The sequence below is a fragment of the Amphibalanus amphitrite genome, unplaced genomic scaffold, assembly GCF_019059575.1.
Source record: "Amphibalanus amphitrite isolate SeventyFive unplaced genomic scaffold, NRLGWU_Aamphi_draft 000011F_arrow, whole genome shotgun sequence".
NCBI classification, from domain to species: Eukaryota; Metazoa; Arthropoda; class Thecostraca; order Balanomorpha; family Balanidae; genus Amphibalanus; species Amphibalanus amphitrite.
The window spans coordinates 783,749-798,172 of NW_024881507.1; the positions used below are offsets into that span (position 1 = coordinate 783,749).

Genomic DNA, 14,424 nt, shown 5'->3' on the forward strand with positions numbered 1-14,424 from the left:
AAATTATCGCCGAAAAACAGGGTCTCATGGGGTCTGAAATGCATAGTAGGTAGCAATGACCGTTCAATGACCGTTGGGATGAGATGTCCTTGTCCACTCTGGTACACAAACTACTCATATCGGGTCACATGAGCTAAATTTGGAGCAGGCTAGACATAACAGACTGGTGCTCAAACTGTGAGGAATGTCAGCAGAAAACATCGATCATCCAAGAGAGTTTGTTTACATCGAATGGCGAAATGATCAGTTCTTTGGCTACACCGACATGAACTGCGACTGCTGGTAGGTACTTACTTATCTTCGATGATTGGCGGAAACATTTCAACGCAGTGCTTGACGCGCTTGCTGGGCAATTTCGGATGTTTTGTCAAGTATGATTATAACGACTTGCTGCATAGCGCTGAGACCCGTACCTTCGTAGCAACTGGCGCTTTGGCGGCTAATTGACGTCATCTGCTTATAAAGTTTGGAAAACACATTCCGCTACAGCATGGCCAAGAATTATTTCTGCTAGATTTGGTTAATGTGGTATGTTCTTCCTAAAGTACGTTTTGTTGGCCCAGGCAGTGACATAAGTGGTAACCATTTATTGAATGTCGAACAGATTTATTCTCCATATTTAGTGCCTCCCGCACCGCACTCACAAGCTGAGTGCGGTGAAATGCTAGGAGAAATGCTACTGAAGCCATCCTGTACTGGTTTCCGCTCCCAAAGAATGCTGACGTTCTTCCTGTGAAGTCCTTTTTAGAAAACTGAGATTTAAGTTTTCCAGTATTGTTTATACGAAGAAATTTCGTAACGAAATTGTCCCTTATCGAATACAGCCATTTTAGAATATGCGCTGAAATTATGATGAATCGTTATTGTTTTGTCTTTAATGCAAAGTGGCATTTTTATCATAATTATATAGAGGTTGTTTCAATATCACTGCTCACCGACCCTTTCCACCGATGATTTAACGTTGTGGGGCCATCGGCATCACAAACTAACTCACTCCCCTTATGACGACCGTGTGCCACACCAGTGGAGTGTCGTACCCGCGGCCCACCGCAGTCGGCTGCGGTGCGCGCCGATGGGTCTGGGCTCTGCCGCTGTTTACCATGTAGCTCGTGCGTCAGAGTGAGCTCCCTCTCGGCGAACTGCCTTCTGTTTATCGGACTACCTCCCCCGCGGCCGGCCGGTGCCGGGCGGTGCTGCCGCCGGTGACTGGAAGACACCAGGACACACCTGGGCCGGTGGACCTAGCGGGGTGGTTACTTCCAATACCACAGAAGCCGAGATATGTCCGAGGCGTCAAAAGGAATCTTGACTGGAATTCAGATAGTTCACTAAGGACTCACTGTACGAGAGGATGAGTGTCGGGTTCTCACTGTACATGAGTGTGGGGTTCTCAGAACTTTTACAGAGCACGGCAGGGGTGTCACACTGCGACAAGTGACTGATGGACTGGGGAAGTTCCTCAGAGACCAGTCTCGTCTCCTGCACCGCTGTGATATGGGATACGGCGGACTACCGAACCCCTGATTGGAGTGGCGGGATATGGGTGAGGTCATGCGCGGTCCGTTCCGAGAAAAGCCGATAGCGTGGCAGTGGCCAGACGTCCAGTGAAATATAGCCCGGTGAACGCCGTATAGAACGGTCGGCGTGGCCGGTCGATCCCTCTGGGCTATAATGGCATGTTGGCTCCAGACTTTGGTGACTGATGGTGTTTTCCCTGAGTGCCGAGCGATACTCCCGCCAGCGTGGGGTAGATATTGGAGTGGATTCGCCAATTATTTAGTCAAAATGTGTTTTTATTGAGAGCTTGGTTCCGACGCTTTCATTGAAATGATGCCTTTGGGTGGTGTTTGAGTGTTGGATGTTTTGCCTCTCTAATAGTTGTGTTTGTGCAATTGCTTCTTGTTTGCCTGGTCCGTCGTGGATGTTCTAGGAAAGCAAAAATGTTGCTGAAAATGATGCATCCATGTCGCTAAGAATGAAATATGACTTTAAATTTGTAGCCATCATAAAAGATGATAATCGATGTTTTGCATGGGACCTCGCCTAATCACACTTTTTCTATGCTGTTGTGGCCGACTACCCTCTTTTGTCTCCGTGACCGGTGCCGGCCCTGCCCTCTCCCCGTGTGCCTGGCACACCCACTCTAAAATCATCTCACTAACCCGCCTCATCCATCTGTCTTTAGGTGCGGCTGCAAGAGGAAGAGCTTCATGACCGTGCAGCAGGTGGTAAACTTCCTCAATAACGAGCAGCGCGACCCCCGGCTCAACGAGATCCTCTACCCGTACGTGGACGAGCAGAAGGCGCGAGAGCTGATCGCCCAGTACGAACCCAACAAGGCCAATGTGAACAAAGGTAAGCGGCGCGCGGGGTAGGCGCTCTGGATGGTTTACTGTCCTTATTTATTTTAACAGTGAAACATGATTCGTTGGGTGCGTGGTTTTTACAGATTCCATGGAAATCAGTGGTGTGCTGGAATTACCGTTGTCAAATGAGTAAGACACTATCCAGTCTCAGTGCAGCACAAGCACAGCTTCGGTAAACATGTAAACAGAGAGCCCGAAACGCAAGTACCGCCGGACATGATTACTCACTCGCCGTTTGTCTTTTGTTGGAAAATCCAGGGTTGTAAAGCCCAAAGTATTTCGGTGACGGTAGATGACCAGAAGTCAATATTGACTGGATGCTGACTACTCACTGCTGGCTAGCGAATATCATGCTTACGAGCCGCCTGTTCCACGGGGCGTTGAGACACCCCTTCGAAGTCAGTTTGTTTTCACTTCTCCTTAGTTCAGTCGAAGTGCTTGTATTAGCTCGTCGTTTACATCTAACTAGGAGATCAAGCCACTTACTGATATTCCTCGTGCCGTTCGTCAGATCAGCTGAGTCTGGAGGGGTTCATGCACTACCTGATGAGCGAGGACAACGGCGTGATACCTCCGGAGAAGTACGATCTCAGCGACGACATGGAGCAGCCGCTGTCGCACTACTTCATCAACTCGTCCCACAACACCTACCTCACTGGTGAGAGGCCTGCGGCGCCGGTCTAATGTCGGGTTCGATAGCTGCCGTGCGAGCTCTAATGCGTTTACGGGGCTGCCAATAAATTTGATTCAATGGTCTTCGGTAACTTCTTTGTAATGGCTCTTGACGTGGATGCGTTTTATATTTCGGCGGTGTCGTGTTTTCGGTATCGTATGCGAGTCACACTCACTCCCGTTCTTAGAACGATATTAGCCGATGCATTAGCCCGGCTTCCCAAAAGCCATTCGCTCGCCGACGTGCTAACGCAGCATACCCTGGAGCCGAGCCATCTTCTCCAGCTGTTCCCGGAGGATGGGCGCGGGATGGAACACTTCGCTAACACCTCGCGTGCCCGGGGGCCGGTCTTTCCATTAGGCCGACGCGGCTGTAGCGTTGCGTCGATCGGGACAGTGCTGTGACCGACTGGGCCGTAGGGAACGCTCCGTCAGCGACGGCCGAACGGTGGTACCGGCGGGCCGAACATACCCTGCGTGCTGCTGCTGCTCCTTCTCTCTTCTCTCTCTCCCTCCTCTCTCTCTCTCTCTCTCTCCCTCTCCCTCTCCCTCTCCCTCTCCCTCTCCCTCTCCCTCTCCCTCTCCCTCTCACTCTCCCTCTCCCTCTCTCTCTCTCTCCCTCTCTCTTTTCTCTCTCTCTCTTTCTCTCTCTTTCTCTCTCTCTCTCTCTCTCCCTCTCTCTCTCTTTTCTCGCTCTCTCTCTCACTCCTCCACCTCTCCTCTTTCTCCTTCTCTCATGGAATATTCGGATGGTGACTCTTAGATACAAATTGATCGTTAGTCAAATACAAACCGTAGTGCTAGCCCCCTTAGACTGAGGGGACAGTTCGGGGCCCTTAGCCAGCTGTAGTGCTGGGCCCTCAGTGGACGGCGTGGGAGCATTAGCGGATGGCCTTAGCGGACGGTCCGATGAGGCCCTCAGCAGACAGTCCGCGACCCTCAGCAGACAGTCCGCGCCCTTAGCGCAGCGGTCTAATCCCGTGTGACCGGTGAGAGCAGCAACAGGCGGCGGCCGGCCGGTGGCAGCCTCCCCAGCGCAGTTAGTCGAGAGGTGTATCGACCAGTCTCGGCCGCTGGGCCGCCGCCGGACGCCGGCCGTGGCTGTTAGCGCGGCGGGACGCTTAGGAGGCTGGGTTTATTAATGGGAAACACGAGAGCTGAAATGAATACCCGTCGTTAACAGGTGTGCTGAATGTGCGTTGACAAGCGCGTTGACTGCCTGAACCGTAAATGACGATTGCTACCCAAGTTAACAATAGGAGGCTTATGACACCTATTAATGTATACCTAACTGACCTGAGCCGCTTGTGTCACCAGATCTGACGGAAGCGCCCTGACCTCCGCCAGGTCACCAGCTGACCGGCAAGTCGTCGGTGGAGATATACCGTCAGTGCCTGCTGATGGGATGCCGCTGTGTGGAGCTCGACTTCTGGAACGGGAAGACCAAGTCGGAGGAGCCCAACGTGTGCCACGGCTACACGCTCGTACCCGAGATACCCGCCAGGGTGAGCAGCGCGCGCGGGACAGGGGCACCGGTGGTTAGTGAGTGAGTGGTAGGTAGTCGGGATGGCAACACTCACATAATGTCCCATGTCAGACTTCATCCTCACTCCTAGTCAGCTCACAGCTTCCACGAACTGATCACAAGACTGCCTGCAGCAGCTGACCCTTTTCAATCCTTTTGTTAGTGTCTCGTAGTTCTCAGTCCCAGCGGATAAAAACAACACCTAAGAATGTCTCGTAGTTGCATCTCGCTTCAGTATCGGTACTGCGCTGAGAGGTGACTGTCTCCACGGCCGTGTGTTCGCTCCGCTCCGACCTGCGCTCGCTGAAGCCGCCGGGCGGTCCGGGCCGGTGGGCTATGAGCGGTGAGCGCGCCGGGCCAAAGCGGCGCACCGGAGACGTATGGCCGACCGGGCGCCAGCTGCGCCGTTATTAGCCGACCTGCAGGCGGGGCCGGCCGGGGCCGCTGGTAGAGCCCGGAGCGGCGGGGTAGCTGCCGGGCTGACGGAGCCAGCCTGGTCCGGGACCACAGCTAGGCCAATGCTGGACTGGACTGCCCAGCTCCAAAACTCCAGGATATCTGTCCACAACAACGTAGAATTTCTCAACATTCTGCCTTTTTCTATTGCCATCAGTTTCATCCTATTTGGCGGCCTTTGTCCTCTCTGACTTTGTTTTCCCGGCCCAGTCGTTAGTCGATCCTCGCAGCGTTCCGATCTCCGTTCTCATTTCACTCTCGACTGCCGGCTGTCTTCGGCTCCCGTCTTCTTTTCCAATATCTCCTGCGAGGAATGTTGGTCATCCATCCTTTCTTCCCTGCCGTCCTTGTGTGATCACTCGCGGAAATACCAATTTGGAGGGTGGCCGAAAGAAAAGACGTTGGACAGCGCATTGCTGCACTGTGCGTAGGCGTGCTTGATTTTGCCCGCGTGATAATGTAACTCGTAATAAGCACCTGTTATAAGCACTGAACGTCGTTGCACCGTGGTGTTCCAAACTCTTCTGCGCGGCTGTCGCGACCTCTCCTCCACACGTACTGTTAGCTTTTTCACTTCCCAGTGTCGTTCTCTCCTCTGACCCACACCCCCTTCCGCCGACAGGACGTGATAGAGGCGATCGCCGAGTCTGCCTTCAAAACCTCCGAGTGGCCGGTGATTCTGTCGTTCGAGAACCACTGCAACCCCAAACAGCAGGCCAAGATCGCCCAGTACTGCCGGGAGCTGTTCGGGGACATGCTGCTCGATGAGCCGCTGGAAGACTACCCGGTTAGTGGCGGGTGGTGAGGAGGGTGCTTCCAGTTATCTCTGGTAGATAAGACGGTGTGCTAGCGAAGATAGTTTTTTTAGACGAGAGCCCTAAAATGTGGATTATTTTATGTAGTATCGTACTTGGAATTTCTCTCCTTTACGCGACCATATACTTGACTTCCATTTCTTCCCGTCTTTTCAAATAATCTCATCACTTTCAACGGCACTTAACGTGCATTAAGAGGTCCTTCTCTTCCTAATCTATTGCAGCGCTTAGCGAGAAGTGTTGCCCAAAAACCTCAATGTTCGTTGTACGAACCGAAAGGCATGAATAACCATTGTCGTTCCAGTAGAACAGCCGCTTTTTAGTAATGCGTCATTTATTTTCCAAGCTCCAAGTTATAGCCCGCATGGCCCCATCGTTCAGCGACGGCCGGCTGGCGGCGAAGTCGCCGGTCGGGCCGGGTCGGAGCGGCCGGCCCCGATGTCGCCCCGATAGCGCCCTCTTCCATTCCGTTATCATTGATTTGCTGGATCGGCGGACGGGCGGTGGACGGGCGGTGGGGCGGACGGGCGGCGGGCGGTGGGGCGCGCGGATCCGCCCCGCGCCGCTGGCCGGACGCCGATTTACGGGCTCGTTAAGGCAGCTCGGTATCGACGCGGCCGGCGAGCTGCCCGGCCGTCATCACCGCTCGAGCGGGCGGCCACTCGGCCGCACTAACGTCCTTTATGACGGCGGGCCGGCCGGTGCAGTCGATGGCGCTCACTCTGCGCCGGAGCGTGCGTTCCGAGAAGGGCGGTTGCCGAGGCCTACAGGCCGGGCCGACTGCCGCGTCATTTCACTTCACCAATCAGCGTCACCGTCAGCCCTCGTTAGGGTCATTGGGGCGAGCTGAGTGGAAAGGAGCGGCGCCGGATCATACGTCATTTGATAGTGTCATGTAACCTGATATATTAGCCGCTTTCATTATATGAGGTTTGTAGAATTTCTGTGAAGCAGGATTCCAATGTCGCGTGTGATCTGTAACTGGATTTTCCTCCTCAGTTGGTGCCTGGGACGCCGCTGCCGCCGCCGTCAGCGCTACGGAGAAAAATCCTCATCAAGAACAAGAAGAAGCACAAGCCGAAGGTGACGAGCAAGTCTGACACGACGTTTCACGTGCCTGTGGAACAGGTGGAGCCGGCGGAAGCCACGTCCACTCCTACGCAGGTAGGCAGTACTTCCCTGGTGAGACACCGGTGGTGGACAGAGGCTGCCGGGATACACCATAGTAGCCCCCACACAGAGCTGTCTGTCCTCAAAGCTGCTTAATGTTTCAATTGGTTGAAGGCTGTACACTGGCCGCTGAAGGAAGGCTTAATCAATACTGACCACCGACAATAGTGTATCACATAACTACCAGCAATCCATTAACTTACATAATAGTATGTGCACTCAGTCTAGCCACAGGGCCGGCCCTCTGGTCGGTGCCGAAATCGGCCCTGTGGTGCCGTGCAGTGCCATTTGTCACCGTCTCATACACCATTTACACCGGCGGTCGGCCGGCAGCCGCCGCCGTCCACCCGTCGTCAATCACCGCTAACTGGGATGGTCGAGTGGCGTGCGGCCGCCGCCACGAATCGCCGCGGCTTAGGATATAATCACACCGCGGCAGCGTCGCGCCTTTGTGTTTGATGCAGTGAGCTGTATAGTTAGTGGGAGGTTGAGTGCGGTATCCTATTTCATTCGGTTCAGACATGTTTGTAGTGCCATCTTAAAGAGATGTGTTCTCATTAACTTTGTAAAACTCTGTATATAAGCGATTCTATGCCTGACGTTATTGTCCAGTGCCTACCTTTTAGAGGAAGGATTTTGTTCCAGTTATTTCTCCAATTTTAGTGGTAGTTAAGCTTGATGACTTCGTTCGAGTTTGTTCAGCCGGGCATTACGCGTGTTTTAATGCTCTTTCGGGAATCCTTACTTACCGAAAAGCCAGAGAAGTTTATGGTAAAGTTAGCATAAAGGCTGGTACTTTCTCCTTTCAATCCGATCATAAAACAAACAAGTTCATAAACATATGGGCACGCCAATATTCTATATTTAGACAAACGGGAGAGTCTTAGCATGTGAAATCGCCTACCTGTATGCTATTGCATTTCTGCGATGTTTTTATTGGAGTTGTGCTCTAAGCATTATGTAACACGCCTTTGTAACTCCACCAGCACGTGTTTTCCCGCCGTCACACGCCCCATTCTGTTTTCTGACTCCTTTGCCTACCATCTGACACCCCCCCCCCTTCAGCAGGCGCTGGGTAACGGTGATGTCTCGCGGGGACCGTCCTCGGCTCCCGGCACGGAGAAGGACGCCTCTCGTGAGGACGAGGACGCGGATGAGGACAGCAGCTCCGACTCGGACGAGGACTGTCTGAGCGCCGAGGAGCGCAAACTGCGCGAGCGACGGCAGAAGGAGACGGGTACCGCCGGGAAGGAGTCGGAGGCCGGGGCTGAGATCTCCGCACTGGTCAACTACGTCCAGCCCGGGCACTTCAAGAGCTTCGCAGAGGCCGAGCGTGAGTGATAAGGGCGAGGGCGCGAGAGGGGCCAGTGTGATATGGTGGCTACGGTCAGGTTGAGTTTAATGATTCAGTCTGAAATTAGGTTTTCTCACCATTCTGATCGTACAGAATCAGCTGAAATGAAAAAGTGGAAATCTGTAAAGCTCTTCAAGGTCCATTGGAAGCCGCGCTATGCCGTATGCGCCATGCCGGAAAACGCTTCTTTGAGCTCCGTTCCTACACGGTCCACGGACCGCTCACCCAGCGCTCTTTCCCCACAGGTCGTGACCGCAGTTACGAGATGTCCTCACTGGTGGAGACCCAGGCCATGGCCAATCTGAAGGCATTCCCGGTCGACTTTGTCAACTACAACAAGCGGCAGCTGAGCCGGGTCTACCCGCGCGGCACCCGGGTCGACAGCTCCAACTTCATGCCGCACATGTTCTGGAACGCCGGCTGCCAACTGGTGGCGCTCAACTTCCAGACGCTCGGTAAGTGAACACCCGACTGCAGACCTTGATATAGACTTCATACAGGATCAATTTATTTTTGTTTGTTCTCTGGCCTCTAGACATCTTTGACGTATTGTGTTTAGTGTTCAAACCGACTTTTCTGAGAAATACATATTAATCGTCGGAGACCGTCAGGCTAATTTATTTCCTTTTGGGCATAAAAGAAGCTAAAATCAAATTATTAAGACTTGGCGGATATTAATCGTCGTCCGATGCTATATTGGCTCTTATAGCGTCTATAAAACTCGCGTCTCTGTAATGGTTTATTCCTGAGCATCCTGTCAACCGCTCCCGTATTTCACAACGTGAACAACCAGCTCGGTCACTGCAGGCAATCCATTAGTTTTCCCAGAAAGCTGTCCTTTTCCGATGGTGTCGTACATCTCGGTCGACCCCGTGCCCGGGTACATCGCCACATCTCCAGCCCTGTCCGCCTCCGGGTGGCGTATTTCTTCCCCGAGGATATATTCCCGTCGCTGAAGACGGTCGCCGGCGGGTCCCGTCGTTCGCGATGACCGATTGCCCCAGAATGCAGTCATTTTGGAGTGGCGCCGTCGTCGGACGGGTCCAATTTAGCTCCCCGTTAGCGGAGTTCGGGTCTGACGGCCGACGGCGGCGGACAGGCGCGGCTGGGCAGGGCAGTCTGGACGGAAATATGATTGGACACGGGACTGGATATTAGACTGGACATGACACTGGACTGGGGACTGGACTGGCCATCTAAGTCGGCAGTGAACAGTGAATACTGACTCGGTCTCGATACTGGGTATGGACGCTGGAGAGGATATTTTTTTTTTTGGGGGGGGGGGGGCTGGACTGCCCTGGATGTTTCCGCCGTCTGTTCGCCGCCACTATATGTGGTCTCGCACTGTCTGTTGTGGTTTTCCGTCGATGGTGAACACAGCTCGGTTCATTTCAGTTTAATGCCACCTCTGGCAGGGTGGAATGGATCGATCATTTTGATGGCGGAAGGCTGAGACCTAATTTAAATTAACTACAGCCTCGTACTAATTCATCATGGTGTTACATTTGCTCTCCAGTGGCGAATTGATTACGGCGTAGTCGAACGGCGCAGATGCTCCCCTTAGGTTATTTCCCAGTTCATATTCAGCCGCTCATACAATATGCAAGTGCCGTGACTCCGTCATGGCGTCGTCAGCTGCGCTGTTTAACGTTCGTGTTTGTGTGGCCGGCTCCACATGTCTGCTGGGCTGTTCCCTGCTCTTGGTGTTTGTGAACGGCCAACTCAATGTGCCGGTGTTGTATGGTGTTGATGAGCGACTGAGTCAATGGCCCCTATTTACTGGTGCGTTGTGGAGCTGTCTGTTCCGAATCAATAACTCATTTCTGTCTTCTTTATATCTTTTCTCCACCGTGAAAGATATTTGCTCGGATGCTCTGGGCCTTTTCTGTCTGGAAAATACGTAGGAGAGCATGCGCCCCTATCGTGAGAGTTGGAATATTGTTATCGTTATACAGGCTGTTTTTGAAAGTGCTGGCTGATCATTGCTCTGAGGCGTTGTTTGTTTGTTTTTGTTTGTTTGTTTTGTTGGGTTAGGCCCTTTCGGTCGACAAGACCATTGCAGAGCCGGAAGGATGATAGGAATTAGGGGGAGACATTGGTCTGGGCAGGCACCCTAGTGAGTCGCCGGGGCTGAGCCCGTCCAGAGGACAGGCCACCCAGCCCCAAGGCACTCACTGCACCCGGCTACGGGGTGCGCTCCCTCAGGAGCAGCGGTGCCGCTCCAAGGGAGCAGCCCGCATGAGATAAAGTTGCCTGTCTAGCCCGGAGGGGGTTGCGGCTTGGAGGAGAAGGATTTCAGTATCCTGAGGATAGAAGCACGGATAGGTGGCTCTGAGGCGTTTGTATAGTCTGTCCTTTACAGCAGCTGGTACCCTGATGTAGCTGGTACCGACTCGGTTCGCACTTCGCAGTCAATGGTTTCGTCCAAGGCCGTCAATAGGCCGGTCCCGTGTTTCTTCCTCGGCTGTCATGACATTGCTAACATGCTGTTGAAGTGATGGGACGTCCTCGTTCATTCCACCCTTTTCAACCTGTTTTAATGTGGATTAGCCCCGTTTCCTTAATCATTCATAATGGGAGGCTCGTTACTTATGCACTATGCTGTTCTATTATGACTAATTCCATGGGCATTATGGGCGTCTTCCTGAACTTTATTGCGGTTTATGACGTTCGTAAATGAAGTTACGAGTACAATGCGGTGCAATGTTCAATCTCTGCAGTTTTGTCAGGGTTTTTCGTCTGGCGGTTCACATTCAATGATACTAAATGTGTGAACTATTGCCATTACAGGATGATCGATGCTCATCCGAGGAGCTTCTTTCATAAGGCATTCTTGTTCCACAGACCTGCCGACGCAGCTGAACACGGGCATCTTTGAGTACAACAACCGTTCGGGGTACCTGCTGAAGCCGGAGTTCATGCGCCGCTCGGACCGGCTGCTCGACCCGTTCGCCGAGTCGACCGTGGACGGCATCATCGCCGGCACCGTCTCCGTCAAGGTTAGAGACCGCACGCATGCTTTTATTGAATGGATTCCAACTTTCAATAAATCAATGCACATGTGCATAACTTCCCGAGCTACGTGCTTTTGCATGTAACTTTAGCCTCAATGGCGCTTAGTCTGATCACTTCACGCTCAGACATCCGTCGCTTTAATCGTTCGATACCGAGTCACTGATCAATAATCATCTCTAAATTTACCTCGGACTTCGCCCCAACTCTGCTCAGTATCGAATGGCGGTGACGGTCGCGGAGTTGGCCGATGACTTTCAGAAGGGCTGCTGGAGACGGCTGCCGATTTACATGTAGAGGCCGGGGTCACTGGGAGCGGGCCCATTCAGTCCGCTGTTTTCCCCAGAGCACCCGAGACTCTCCACTGCCACCGCCGTCTGGCATTTAATGAGATCCTTACGGTCTGACTAAAACACAATGTGTGAACTTAACCATGCAATGATACGGGCCGCAGACTTTGCTCTTTCAAGATGAAAACGAATCAAAGGAGAGTTGGCTAGAAGCTCAACTCCTACCATTTTATTAATTCTTTTGTGCTTCTTTTTTTTTCTTCGCGACATCATTTAACATTAAATGTAACACTTAGCTGCCCTCACGGCTGTGCCTCTTGTAATTAGATGCTTTGAAAAGTTTATCACTGCAAGCAGTTTCTAGGCGTGTTAGTGCTGACCAGTCCACGAAAACCCACACACCAATCGTGTCTGTATTTATCCGTCAATCTCTGTACCTCACCCCGCTTCCACAGGTGATCTCTGGCCAGTTCCTCTCTGAGAAGCGCGTTAATGTGTGGGTGGAGGTGGACATGTACGGTCTGCCGGCCGACACAGTGCGGCGGCGCTTCAAGACGCGCGTCATCCAGAACAACGCCATCAACCCCGTCTGGGATGACGAGACGTTCGTCTTCAAAAAGGTAAGGGCTGTGGGAGGGAGAGGGAGAGGGAGAGGGAGCCCCCAGGGAGGTAAGCAGGGAGCCGGGAGGGGATACAATCTTAGCGGCCTTCGGACACTTGTTCAGTAGTAGTCCGGTATAGCTGTTTGGTGTTGTACTGTACTGGAGTTCACCATACATGTAGGTTGTAGATATCCGCGGTATTATTGTTGGCTATGATAGGTGGCTGCGTTTGATCTTTTTGTCGACAGATGTACTGCGACTGTCATGCGAGACGTTTGTACGTTTCTGCGCTCAGTCATGGTCAGGTAATGGCTGTTTGCCCTTCCCTGTCGTACCCTGAAATAACCAGACCCGAGCTGCTGCCCTGCACCTCTTTGTCCATGAGTTTCCTACCCTGCCCTGACCCTCGCCGTTTTCCCGCAGGTTGTGCTGCCGGACCTGGCCTTTATCCGACTGGCGGCGTTCGAGGAGTCGGGCCGGCTGCTCGGACACCGCGTGTTGCCGGTGGTGGGTCTGCGGCCCGGCTACCGGCACATCAGTCTGAGGAACGAGTCCGGACAGCCGCAGGGACTCAGCACACTGTTCGTCAAGGTATGGCACCCTTGTGTCAATATCAGGACACTATTATGACGCCTCTGTGCCAAAGACCTATCGCGTTGTTTGAGGTACAATGCTATAAAAAAATGCACAAAAATATACGCTGCGGCTTTGAAGGGGTCACATAGCGTTGACCACACACTTTTTTAGCGTCACCTTGCACAGCAACAGATAATAGTGAATTACATTGCTTTCGTCGTATAATTCATGACTTGGGATTGGTATTTCGCTCCTGCTTTGCCCTTCTATAGCCAATGCCATCCCCTTAAATCACGTTGATCGTCTCCCACCAGGTGAAGGTGGGCGACTACGTCAAGGACTGTTTCTCGGACATTGCCGAGGCGCTGGCCAACCCGATCAAGTACCAGAGCGAGCTGGAGAAGCGAGCGCAGCAGCTCAGCGTGCTGGCAGACGAGGCAGACGACGTCGAGGTAGGAGCTGCTGGCCTGGCGGGGACGAGACTGGACGGGAGGGAAGAATATGGGAGGGAGACAGTTGAAAGGTCATATTCTGGCTGTTGTTGAAATGGGATATTCAAACAGGACTTGCCGGTCCATGAGCTCTTTTGCTTGTTTGATGTAAGAGCTAGCAGGCTCTTACATCGAACATCTTACATACATCTTACATAGCAGGATGTACTGCTAATATTCTGGTGTGACCCGTGTCCCAGTGACTTGATCTTCCCAGTATACCCGGAGTTACGTGACCTGACCTGACCCCTCCTCGTACCGCTCAGGTGGAGTCTGGCGACGCCGCGCTGCGTCCCCCCGCCTCCAGTCTGCTGGATGGCTCCCAGTCGCTGGGCGGAGACGCTGCTCCCTCGGCGGTGGCCGGGTCAGCCAGTCAGACAGCGCAGGCCACCGCCGCCGCCCCGGACACAAACGGAACTGGAGTGATGCCGGCGGGGGCGGCGGACACTGTGACCACCAACGGTGAGCTGGGAAGGAGCCGGGAGGGTCAGTGTGCCGAGGTGGGGAGTGTTGGGGTTCGGTTGAGTGGTGTTGGAGTGTGAGGGATGGTGAAAGGTTACACTGGTGGAGGGTCGACTGGTGGCGGTGGTGATGGTATGGGTGGTTTGTGGTTACAGATGCTCCTAGACTAGATGACTAAATGATGCATGCTTTATGTTTTTGGAATGGATGATTGCGCCAAGGCCCTATAACGTTGAAATGACATCGATTTGTATATATTTGAAACCCCTGGCTGTTTATGAGAGATGTTGCTGAGTAGAGCATGCTGGACATTAGCATTTGTACATAGTACGTGTTATTCCTAGTTAGTTCAACCCCCACTCCATCGACCATCGTTCACCGGATCGTGTCGGTACGTCTCCGCTGGGATCCGGCTGACCGCCAGACGGGCCGGCCGTTACTGCTCTGTCCGACAGGGAGTCCGCTGGGCACGCCCGGTCGGCTGGGCGTGTTCCCCGTGGTGTTCTGTCACCAGCTGCTGAGCGCGCACGGCTCGCCGCTGCCGCTGCCGCCGCTCTCACCGCCCCTGTCACCGCCGCCCCTGGTGTCGCTGCCGCCGCCGCCGCCGTCCCCGGCCGAGTCAGGTGTTACTAC

The 14,424-nt window shown here is 53.4% G+C and overlaps 1 protein-coding gene across 4 annotated transcripts in view; it reads left to right on the plus strand.

Moving 5' to 3' along the window:
- LOC122381899 (1-phosphatidylinositol 4,5-bisphosphate phosphodiesterase classes I and II-like) overlaps positions 1-14,424 on the plus strand; it is a 58,775-nt gene that overhangs the window by 39,249 nt on the left and 5,102 nt on the right. For 2 of the 4 annotated variants that reach the window (XM_043366669.1, XM_043366687.1), the window contains exons 9-20: positions 2,186-2,355; positions 2,878-3,024; positions 4,386-4,543; positions 5,642-5,806; positions 6,834-6,998; positions 8,070-8,337; positions 8,604-8,813; positions 11,203-11,357; positions 12,116-12,280; positions 12,686-12,853; positions 13,153-13,290; positions 13,596-13,791. In XM_043366669.1, coding sequence (XP_043222604.1) covers positions 2,186-2,355; positions 2,878-3,024; positions 4,386-4,543; positions 5,642-5,806; positions 6,834-6,998; positions 8,070-8,337; positions 8,604-8,813; positions 11,203-11,357; positions 12,116-12,280; positions 12,686-12,853; positions 13,153-13,290; positions 13,596-13,791 — 2,105 coding nt within the window. The remainder of the gene's footprint in view (positions 1-2,185; positions 2,356-2,877; positions 3,025-4,385; positions 4,544-5,641; positions 5,807-6,833; positions 6,999-8,069; positions 8,338-8,603; positions 8,814-11,202; positions 11,358-12,115; positions 12,281-12,685; positions 12,854-13,152; positions 13,291-13,595; positions 13,792-14,424) is intronic. The other 2 variants (XM_043366678.1, XM_043366696.1) reach the window with 1 other exon arrangement.